Source organism: Camellia sinensis, chromosome 9 (genome assembly GCF_055761805.1).
Source record: "Camellia sinensis isolate YWXY chromosome 9, ASM5576180v1, whole genome shotgun sequence".
NCBI lineage: Eukaryota > Viridiplantae > Streptophyta > Magnoliopsida > Ericales > Theaceae > Camellia > Camellia sinensis.
This window is the reverse complement of record NC_138969.1, coordinates 6676288-6688369: the sequence shown is the minus strand read 5'-3', so window position 1 is coordinate 6688369 and position 12082 is coordinate 6676288. Positions and strand designations below refer to the sequence as shown.

At 36.7% G+C, this 12082-nt stretch overlaps 1 protein-coding gene and 1 pseudogene across 2 annotated transcripts; one reads left to right on the top strand and one right to left on the bottom strand.

The window, feature by feature from the left end:
- The first annotated feature begins 270 nt into the window (after window positions 1–270).
- LOC114291315 (37S ribosomal protein S27) lies at window positions 271–6778 on the top strand. Its single transcript, XM_028235380.2, has 3 exons — window positions 271–526; window positions 2631–2859; window positions 6414–6778. The coding sequence occupies exons 2-3, from the start codon at window positions 2642–2644 to the stop codon at window positions 6502–6504; spliced, it is 309 nt and encodes a 102-aa protein (XP_028091181.1). The 5' UTR covers window positions 271–526; window positions 2631–2641; the 3' UTR covers window positions 6505–6778.
- A 1265-nt stretch (window positions 6779–8043) lies between these two features.
- LOC145799011 (pentatricopeptide repeat-containing protein At3g57430, chloroplastic pseudogene) lies at window positions 8044–10976 on the bottom strand (annotated as a pseudogene). The gene has a single exon (XR_014340923.1). The product of XR_014340923.1 is annotated as a pentatricopeptide repeat-containing protein At3g57430, chloroplastic pseudogene (transcript).
- Window positions 10977–12082: the final 1106 nt, after the last annotated feature.

Genomic DNA, 12082 nt, shown 5'->3' with positions numbered 1-12082 from the left:
ATAAAAAATAATAATAATATTTTATAGTCTATTTGTGTCTTTTTTTATTTTTTAAAAAATAAATAAAAAAAATCTAAGAATATAACCGTGAATTAACAAGTGATAATCAGAAGTAAGAGATGAACAACTTTTCAGAATTAACTTTTTTGAGTTAAAATAAATTATTAAAATCAGAAACTATTTAAAATAAATTTAATCAAACAACCTAAAATAACTTTTTAAAAACTAAAAATAAATTGACTTAAAAAAGTCTCCCCAAACACCCCATGCAAGTTTAAACTCAAATTTGCCCAAATGTTCCGAAAGTTGCCCAGATTGGGTTTGAAGGGTTGGGCGTGGCGATATCTCAGAGAACCAGACAAAACACACAGGAAAAGCGAGTGAGAGAGAGATAGATATACACCTATCTCTATTCTCACTTCTTGTGGGTTCTGTTAATTTGTTCACCCTAACCCCTCTTCTCCTCTCTCTCTCTCTCTCTCTCTCTCTCTCTACACCATCATCACAGCCTTCATCTCTCTTCCTGGTAAGCACTCTCTGCGTCTCTTTCTCTCTGTATTCTGTGTTCCTATATGTATATATATGTTTCTATAATCGCCTTCGTTTTTCTTGAAAAAATGAGGATTTTAGGGTTTGGGACGCAAGAAGATGAAAATAAGAAAATTGAAGAGATTTTTTCCTTCTATGCGTTTAATATAAGAAATAAGGACATATTCATTTGATTTTGAACAGATGAACAATTTTATTTTATTTTTATATTTTTTTGATACTAGAACTGCTCATTAGCTTGTTTGATTGGTTCTTGTAATGCTTTTAGAAAATAAATTTGATTTTATTACTGTTTTGTTGAATGTTAGCTAGTGGTTTGGTTAATCTGTATACTTACACTATTATAATGGGAAAAAAGAGTCAGGCTTGAAGCTCCTTCACATTTTCATTTGGCAAAATATGACCATAAAAACAACACATTTTGTAAACCTATTATTGCATTTGAACTAATCAAGAATTACAATCACACGATCCAACTTTTGTTTTCTATATCATCTTCCTTGCCCAAACCTTATTTGCTTGTCCAGCCTTTATGGGTACCTGTGTGTCTCTACCATCTTAAAATGGTTGCTTTCAGATTTTGATTTATGATTCCTATTTGTGTTTTGCATGATACAAATTTGGGGACTCTGCCTCTATGCCTTCTGATCCGCCTCTATGGATTACCCGAAATCTATCTGCTAACATATAGAAATTTGCTCATTTCTTCACTCTTCCTTTTATTCTGATAGTGAAATTTTTAAGTTTCGTGTTTTGTGGGTTCTCAACATTAGACTGTATTAGTCAAATGAAAGGAAACGACTCAGGGATGTAAAATATCTAGGGGTATTTATGACTTTTTACAACTTTTGTTACGTCCGCCGCAAATTGCATTCTGGTATGAAGTATAGGGGGTTTAAGTGTTACAAATGAAACTATAAGGGGGCTCCGTGTTTTTTAGGCAAATCACAGGGGGTTAAAGTATAATTTATCCTTTTTTTTTGAATTTACTCTTAAAACTAACTTATGTTTAACATTAGATAGAAAATGTGACGTTAACGGAAAAAAGCCTTGGATCTCAACTATTGGGCTTAGCCTACAATTTAGTGGGTTAACCCGAATATACTAAGCCCATTAAGCAGCGCTTGGGTTTATGGTTGTTAGCCTTGAAGTTGAAGCACATTTCTCTGCACTGTCAAAAGAGGTTTTGGGCAGAGGATTCAAATGGAGTGGTGACTGACACTTCCGATCGAAACCACTGACAATCTTTCTGTACACTTCTCTCATTTTCGATTTTCACAAGTTTTTGTGTTCTGAAATCACTATACACTGTTTTCACCTTTTAATCTCAGTTTCATGTTATCAATCGTATGTACTATGCAAACCGATCGTGACACATCTGTAACATATAAATTGGGAGCTCTTTGATGAATATATTCCACTTGAAAAGAAGAAAAATGGGTGGGTCTTTGTTAGTTGCAATTAGGGTGTTGGAACTTTTTGTGTAGTTTTTCGAAGCTACTTTAGGTGCACACCAACTATTTGATGATTTGTTGATGTGGCCAATTGGGGTTGGAGATCTTTGTAAATTGCTAGTCTTGTTGTGGTCATTTATGCATATTTATGTATGTAAGTGAAAGTGGAAGGACTGAAAGGCAAACACTTTATATGATACTAGTGCGCTGCACACGCAATACGTGTGCAATTCAAAAACATGTAATAGTATAAGAATAATGATAAAGAAAAATGCACATATACCGTGTTGCTCATTTGCCAAGCCCATGATCTTAGTTTCAATTCAAGTCTTGTCCTCTTCTTTTTTACATAAACATCAACTACAGTGGTATTTTGGAAAAATCCAAAATATGAGACAAATGTGTCAACACCACCAGCAGCCTTCATTTTATATATTAGAATAGGTAGATTTTTTTTTCATTCATTTGTGATTTTTGATATCAATGGTTTACAATCTACCAGAAGAATCTTTATTCTCTGAACCTGTCTCATCCAATTGATACGTTGTTGAATTTAGTAACTCTGCATTCTAGTGCTTTACCTACCAGTAGGTTCTGATGATAAAAAACAGCCATTGTTTGAATTAGATACAAAAAGGATGAGCCTTGGCAGCTTGAAGAGCTTGTTGGCTGAAGCAGCCATCAAAGGAGTGACTGAGGCAAGGGCAAGGATATTTGGTCATGTACTTAACCCAACAGGGCAAAGATCTCCACACAAGATTTTACGCAAGAAGCTTATTGGTGAGAAAGTTGCACAATGGTATCCATATGACATCAATAAAGATGATCCCCTTGTCATGGCCCGACAAGAACAAGAGTACTCCCTAATCCTCTCTCTTTCGCTCTCTCTCCCTACACACACACACACACACACACACACACACACACACACAGAGATATGCGTAGGCGTACCAATTGTTTGTTTTTGCTGTTTGCTCATATTTTCCTATTTGCTTTTGTGGCTTCCCATTGAAAATATAATGTTCTTCTTGTGGAGGAGCTTCATGTGGATTAAAGAGGATATCTTAGTAGATAAACCAATCATTTAGATTCGATCACTTCATTGTGGTGAAATTTTAACTTGTGTACGCTATATCTGTCTCGTAGATGTCACTATGCACTAGTATGTTTGTCTCAGGTACGATTGCTCATAATTTTATGTAGTTCCGTGCATTACTGATGCATTTTTCTTCTTGTTTATGACGGTATCTCATCTCTTCCTTTGTTTGCATTCACACTTACATGATCACTTTAACCATATTCTTTAGATTGGCACAGCCTCTGGTCATTCATTTGGTTAAGGCTAGTTTGTTGTGAGGTTTGTTATAACAACACTTAGCAGCTGTTTGGTTGTCTTTTCCTTCGTTTACTTCCTACAATTATTAGGGTCCTAGTACACATCCCGTAATTCGTTAAAGAGTAGAACTGATGAACTGTAATGGTGTATGTAGTTGTGTGTGGACTAAAGCCATGTCTTCTATATTCTTATTCGAAAAGATAACCCCTGGAGTATACGTACATTGAGCTTCATCGGCACATTTTGTGAATACCTCTTAACTTCTTGGATTTACTTTAATCTTTAGTATATGTTTGCTTCTTTATTTCATTCAGTAATATCTATCTTGATCATTTTGCGATATTGACCCTGCTTTTACATACAACGTCTAACCACCATTCTGCATTCATATACACTATGAAAAAGGGGTTTACTCTGGTCTATTTCTTCAGAAAATACTCCCAGTAGATACTGGTAGGTGCCCCACTGTACAACCTTCCAACCTATGAAGCACGGGTACTCCAAAAATGTTGCCATACAAGTACCGGGTGCGGGTACGCGTACCGGTACGGCTGCACACATACCAGGTACGCCAAAAATGCACCGGGTACATTTTATACTGTCAGTATACTGATGGGTATGCCATGGGTACGTTTTTGGTTACTCCGGGGTAAAAAATGAGATTTTTTATAAATTAAAGGGTACCGGAGCAATTTTTTGTGTCTATTTTAAAGAATTATAAAAATCTGAGGTTCTTTTGTAATAAATAAAACCTGAAACCAAATAAAATTAGGGTTCTTTATTCTCTCTGTCATTCGATCATCTCAGCTCCTTCCATATCTCATTCCGAAATACTTCAAGACTGAAGAACTTCGAAGGTGCTAGAGTTCCATGTCTATTCGATCATCTCCTTCCAGAAATACTCCCAAGAGAGTCTGAAGAACACTTCGGAGGTGCGATTGAAAGGTTTAATCGAAGGTGCTGCTGATTGATTCTCTCCTTCGAAGGTGCGATTGAAGAAGTAAGTTCATCTTCGGTTCTTTCCCCTTTTCTTCTTCGATTCTTTATCCTCTTTCTTCCATTTTTTTTCTCCAAATTTTTGTGCTGTTTCTTCGCTGCAAACGACCGATTCTTCTCTTCTCTTCTCTTTGGTTTTATCTTTCTTTGATCCTTCATCTTCTTCTACATTTTTCTTGAACTCTCTCTCTCTCTCTTTTTTTTTTTTTTTTTTTCTGATGTATGTCCAGATTTTTTAACTAAAATCTGTCCAGATTTGTTGAACTAAGATCTGTCCTTATTTTTTTTTTTCTTTCTGATATATGTCCAGATTTTTGAACTAAAATCTGTCCAGATTTGTTGAACTAAGGTCTGTCCTTATTTATTTATTTTTTCCTGATATATGTCCAGATTTTTGAACTAAAATCTATCCAGATATGTTGAACTAAGATCTGTCCTTAATTTTTTTATTTTTTTCTGATATATGTCATATATATATGCAATATGATAGTGGTTGTAAAGCTTGATGACAAATTAAAATCCCTTGACACCTTAAATTCTCTTTCGTAGCAGTTTATTTTGAGGGGGAGGGATGGGGGTTTTGTAACTGAAAAACAGAGCATTAATTTGTGATGCATAACCATTGGTTTTGAGTTAAATTAAGGCCTTGTTTGGGAATAGGCTTTTTTAGTAACTTTTTGGCTTTTTGCCTAAAATGTGATGTAAAAAAAACTAGTATGTTTGGGATGACTTTTTGATTTTTACGAAAAGATGTGCAAAAAGTAGAGAAAAAAGGAAATCTTTGACTTTTTGATATGGATTGTTGGCTTTTTGGTTTTTTTAGTAACTTTTTGACTTTTTGGCTAAAAAAGACACTTGCCAAACGAGGCCTAAGTTATCTGTCTGTTTCCACATTGGTTAATTTCCTTGCAAGGCTTGATGTTGTGGGTGGATATGATTGGTTATTGTTTCATTGTCTTTCATGAACTAAAATTGAGAGATACTTTGTTGGTCAATATGGGAATCAGATTGAAAGGTGTTGTGGTGTCCTTGTTCTTGTCATACTTGTCACTGAAATATATATTTTATTCAATATATGCAATATATTAGATTTGCCCAAATTGTTATTTAAATATTTGATGAGCAAAAAGAACGATTTTTTGGGTACCTTTACCCATAATTTTAATTTTAATTTGTAGGTTGGATCTTTTAACCATAATTATAAAAAAAAATATTGGCGTATCACAGCCGTACCCGTATCATACTTTTTTGGGATTTTGCCGTATCGGCGTACCCGCACTCGTACTCGTACCCACACCTGCACCTGTGCTTCCTAGCTTCCAACCATAATGGCACTAAATCTAGGGTGGATGAGAAAAGCAGTGAGAGTGAAAAACTGGGAATTATTATGGCCATTATGCTCTAACTGACATTTTCCCATTCAGTTTGACGACAGTGGCCCACAAATCTACCATTTTAAAAATTATAAGGACGATCTGGTCAATTAGTCTCCATGGGATTTTGTTTCCTCTATTTGCCCAGTATATTCACAATTTAACTTTGTGCATGTTGTGAATGCGTTGAGTACTTGCTCACTTGTCCCTTACTAGCCAATGGGAAATGGTAAAATGCCAGTCTTGATGTTCCTTTAATATCTTTGTTGCTTCTGTTTGTCAGGGATCCTCCTCTCTCTCTCTCTCTCTCTCTCTCTCTCACACACACACACACACACACACACACACACACAGAGCTATGGTTCTACTGCTGGAGTGAGCAAGCCATCATTTTGTCTTGGATTCTTTTACAACTCATAATAGAGATGAATCATTTGAAGAGATGGAACGAGGAAGAAGGGAATAAATTGATTAGTCACCAGTCGATTCCTATGGAAATATATTGAATTTGTGTGTGTGTTTGGAGAAACTGATAATGTCTTTAGGGTGAGACACATTGCAAAATAACATGTGCAGAAGCAAAATATGTGACAGGATTCTCATTTTGTATGTATGCTTTGTGCAGGTGCTTATACATTGCAAAATAACATGTGCAGAAGCAAAATATGTGACATGATTCTCATTTTGTATGTATGCTTTGTGCAGGCGCTTATCCAAGCTTGAAATGTTGAAGCGTCGTGGAAAGGGACCCCCTAAGAAGGGCCAAGGAAAGCGTGCAGCCAAACGTAACAAATAGATCTCTGCAACAAATAGATCTCTGCAAATGGCATTGGAAGAACAGGATCATGAGTTAAACTTTTTGTAGAACACAGCTGCTTTTGGTTGTTGACTGATTTTAATGACTTTCAGGATTTAATGTTTCATTGATTGCACTACATCTCGTCTTTTCTTTTTTTTCTTTTTCGTTTTGATTGTCTGTACATGTTACAGACCATTATTCATGGTACTGTTCACTTCAGCGTGTTGTTCATCGCTTGAGCAGTGAAATTATCTTGCAGATTTCTCATTTATTTTTTGGCTCGAAAACTTTATTCATTTGATGGCTAGTCCTCCCACATGTTTTCTGACCAGATAACCCGACTTGAGAGAGCAGAAACTATTCATAGACAAGGATCCCACATGTGGATCCTGTTGAAATGTGTCATACATCGTCTAGAGGTTGCCACATCTGTATTGATTATAAGGTTTCAGTTTCACTTTTCTTGATACCTGGGTTTTAAAGAGAAGTGTCGGTTGAGCTTTTCAATTTGGTATCAAAACTTGGTTGAGCTTGTGACTGGTGTATCATTTGTCCAACTGCTGTTTGTTGTGGTCTAGGAGAGTGTTGAAATGTGTCCTATTTCACCTGGAGTTTGCCTCATTTGTGCTGGTTTCCTTTCCTTAATACCTGAGTTTTAAGAATAAGTGTGGATTGGATTTTTCACTTGGTCCCTTCTTGTCTCTTCCCTGTGAATTATTTTTTAAATGATTCCTTGTACATGAAGCATAGCTGGGGAATCAATCTATCAAGTGTCCTCAACATATCTCCATGTCCCATAATTCAACAATAATTTTGGGCACTATTTTACGTGTTTGACTTGTGTTTGAGCGTCACTGTTCTAGACTGTTCGACATTAATATGTCGGTCTGGGAGAGGTGTTCATGCTTCCTATCACACAATTGTTACTCACACATGCAAAAGTTAATTTAGCCTCCGTTTGGAAAGTGGGTTGTCTTTTTGACTTTTTTAGCTATTTTAACCTGGACTAAAAAGTTTGGTTTTGGAAGGATTTTTTGGTTTTTTTGACTTTTTTTGTGAGAGAAGAGTGTAATGATTATGGGTTGGATGTGATGTTTTGTTTGTTGTGACTAAAATAGCCTATTTTGTCTTTTGTGGCTATTTTAGTCACAAATCAACTTGCCAAACAACACCATTGCTCCTTGCTAATTTATTATGCTTTTTTTTAAATAGAAGGTTCAAGGTGGAGTCTTGAGAAATACTCTTTTCCTTCAATGCAATATTGCAAATTTAAACGAAATAAGCAGGCAAAGAGAACAAATGAAACCGAAATTTTGCTCATAAATATGAAATTAATTCAAGGTCCTAAGAAACAATAATAAGATCATGAACACCAAGATACCAGAAATTGAAAGCACCACAAGTTGGCGAGGTTGACTAATCTGAAATTGAAGTTTGAGATGCTTGCCAGTCTAGATTTTGCAAAAGGAAAATAAAAATCACTATTGATGTTGACCAGATGCAAACCACAATTTTTTTTTTCCCTTCTAAATTTCGTTTATACTTGGTAACTCGAAGCTTGAAATCTATTTACTGATCCATGAAGATATATAACTTTAGTATTACAAGCTACAACTTACAATCATTGAGATGTTACAAATGGTATTTGAATATAAACAAGACTTCTCATAAATGCCGCAGGAATTTGGATGATTTTCACCAATAATCCCCACATGAACAATTTCCATCCTTCAAATGATGGAACCTCCTCACAATCCTTACAATAATCTCCCTCCCCACAATCTTTGAGATAAACTTGGTCGCAACATGACAATCATTACAAACTCTGAGGTTCTTGGCAACTCTAATGGTAGTACCAGGGGGGGTATTGAGTATACCAAACGCTATAGCTAGTTTCTCGCTGTGTCCACACAGTAGATTCTCTTTTTCCTCTTCATTGACAATGTGAAGAACACAAGAAGTATCTGGAACATAACCCTCTTTTCTTATTCTCTCTGCCAATGTCTCGAGGAAGCCATGGAGCTTCTCACTTTGAGGGTGCAAAGAATCCCCGGCTGTGAATTTATGAACTTCATCATCAAACTCAACCCAACTACAACCGTTCTTTTCTTACCCCCATTTCCTTCATGTTTTTCCGTACTTCTGTTGCTTTATCCTAAAGCCTTGCAGATGAATATATATTAGATGGTAGAACGTAGTGGCTAGTGACATCTGGCTCCATGCGAAGGAGATTCTTGGCTGCTATTTCTCCAAATTCAACTTTTTGGTGGATCTGGCAAGCACCAAGCAAGCTACTCCAAGCTCCTATCTTGTCAAATTCACAAGGCATGGCATTGACCAGTTCATGCACTTCCTCTAGTTGACCGGCTCGACCAAGCAAGTCAACGACACAAGCATAGTGATCTGATGTGGGTTCTATGTGGGTTCTATTCCATAGTCGTCTTTCATTCTATAGAACAAGTTTACGTCTTCATTTAGCGTCCCAGAGTGACTGCATGAGGCAAAAATTGCAATAAATGTTACTTCATTAGGTTCAACTTCCTCACCCCTATGTTCTTTTCCCACCATACTCTTGAAAAGTTCAAAGGCTTCCTCTCCCTTCCCGTGCATTCCATAAGCCATAATGATAACATTCCATGTGATGATGTTTCTAACGGGCATGTAATCAAATATTCTCCTGGATAAGTTCAAACAACCACATTTTGCATACATGTCGACCAATGCGCTTCCCACCGCAACATCTGATGCCAATGCATTTCTAATAGCATAAGCATGGATCTCTTTTCCCTTTGCTAGTGCTGCCAAGGCAACACAACCAGGAAGGATTGTCATGAGTGTTATTGCATTTGGCTTTAAGGAATGTTTCTTTCATCCTCATGTTCATCATTCTTTTCTTTGAATCTTTGCATCTCATTTAGCATCACAAGTGCAGTCTCGTGGCATCCGCAAAGTACATAAGCTGTGATCATTGTATTCCAAGAAACTATATCTCTAATCTCCATGCTGTTGAATGTATTTCGATACTTCTATCTTCCCCATCCTACAATACATGTCCATAAGCGCATTTTGCACATACCTATCAGTTCCAAAACCCAACTTCACTACATATCCATGCATACCTTCTTTGTCGGAGAAAGCTTCACAATCCACACAAGCTGGCAACGCGCTTGCCATTGTGGTGGTGTTAGGAAAAAGCCCCGAGACCTCTACCATTTGCATGAAGAGAATTAAGGCCTTGTCATTGAAACTATTTTGTGCATAACCTGCAATCATAGCATTCCAGAGCCCAAGTCGCCTCTCTAAGATACCATGAAAAATGTTACGTCCACTGTCAACTTCTTTGCAATTGCAATACATGTCAACTAAAGCACTACCCATGAAAGAATTCCCAATAAATTCATCGTTTCTCAAGGCATACACATGAATTTCCTTCCCCAACTATAACAACTCCAAATGGGAGCACGCAGGAAGAACACTTGCAATTGCGACCCCATCAGGCTTAATTCCTTCAAGAACCATGAGGCGCAAAAATGTCAATGCTTCATTAAACCGGTCACTTTGTGAGAACGAACTTATCATGGTGTTCCAAGAAACCATGTCTCGATCTCCATACAACTCAAATATAGCTTTGGAGTCATCAACTCTTCCTAGTTTGGCATACATGGCCATCAAAGCATTGTTCGTAAACGTTTTTCAATCATCAACCCTCAAACCATACCCATGAACTTGCTTGCCAAGACGCAACCCATCATGCAATTGGAACATGCTAATGCCACGCTCACCAATGTAAACGAGCTAAGCTCCACTCTCTCTGATTGCATCATTCGAAATGCTTCTAACGCGAGCTCCCACTCCTCAAACTGACACAAAGCCGATATCATCGAGTTCCAAGAAACTTGATCTCTTTGAGGAATTCTATCAAACACCTTGAACACATCCCTAATATCTCCGCATTTTCCATACATATTGATAAGGGTATTAGCCACAGTCACCGACGATTTGCTGTACCCAAGTTTCACAGAAGCAGCATGAATCTTTTCGCCACAATTCAAGTCTTGAATGCCAGTGACTGCTTTCAGAACGGTCGGGAAAGCAAAATTGTTGGGTTTTTCGCCTGCCATTGTGATTTCGATGTACGTAGAAATGGCTTTGCGGAAGTGATTTGATCGGGTTTGGGATCGAAGAGCTTCGATCCATGAAGCTGTGGAGAGCGATTCAGACCTGGGTTTTGGAAGGGTTTTGGTGGAGATGGGAGTGAAAGTAGTAACTGTGGTTGTGGTGGTGGGTTGGGGACTCTGTTTTTGGAAAGTGGGTTGTTGGGTTTGGAGGGAAGAGACAGTGAGAGAGAGAGGAGAGGGAAGCTGTGTCAATGCAGACATTGGTAGTTATTTCAGTTAGATTTAGGCTTTGAAGCGTCTCTATCTGAAATGAAGATACAGTTTACGATTTTTCAGAGAAAGGATGTTACAGTGCTTCCACTCATATTTTAAAGTTTAATATAATTGTATTGATTTGTTTTAAAATTTTAATTCAAATAACCCCCAATCCTTTTTTTACAAGTAATTTATTAGTTATATGAATAAATATATTTGTCATATCTTTTAATGGGATGGCTAAAAACTAAACTCATTATGTGTGTAAAATGTTTATTAATTTAGAAAAATAAATGTATATTCCAATAATGTAACAAAATGTGTTACCTAGTGTATACATAATAATATATATATATATATATATATATATATATATATTGATAACAAGATGTCTTATACCTGAATTAATTCCGGAACTCACATAAAGTGTCACATCCACGTAAATCGAGTAAATCTCAGGCAGAGTTTGTGGGCATGGCTCCAAGAAGTTGATGACACTTAGTGGGAGTTAAATTTGAGATCTAGAGAAAGTACACCTCTAAACCCCAAGCTGCATCCACTAAGCTAATTCCTTAGAGTTTATATATATTTTAGATAAACAAAATGGATATGTAGATAAGTTGCTCCATATACCCGCCAAGGATTATTATTCTTTAGCACCCACAACGCATCTGCAGGAAATTTCACCTCACTTACATTGAGACCAAAGGTAAGACACTTGGTTTCCCCTTAACACTTACAGCGCATCTGTAGGGAATCATACCGCACCTACATCGGGGCTAAAACTAAGGCCGCTGCGTACTCTAAGCACTAAAAATATGTTTAATCTCAATAAGGAGTTATAGAGATTCAAACCCAAATTTGTTGCTGTTGTTTACATATATTATATACCTAGAGAAGGAATTAAAGGATATAAAAAGTATTTTGGTCCTCACCCATTTTTTTCCTTTCTCTTCCTTTCTTTCTCTTCACCTCTCCCCTCATTTCTCTCTCTTCTAACCTTTCTTCCATGCGATAAAGTTGTTTTTCACTCCCTTTCTCTTTCGATTGTTTTAGAAAGTTGGTTAAAAGTTAATGTTTAAATTTTTTTAAAACTTTTTCTAAAACAACGTATAAAAAAATAAAGAGATGATATAATCTAAAATAGATTATGTGTGAGTCGATTTCTGACCACACTACCAAACTACTACTTAGTTGGAGAG

Coding starts and splice junctions, on each gene's coding strand:
- LOC114291315 (XM_028235380.2), top strand. CDS start 2,642: ATGAGCCTTGGCAGCTTGAAGAGCTTGTTGGCTGAAGCAGCCATCAAA. Junction 2,860..6,413: donor ATGGCCCGACAAGAACAAGA/GTACTCCCTAAT, acceptor TGCTTTGTGCAG/GCGCTTATCCAAGCTTGAAA.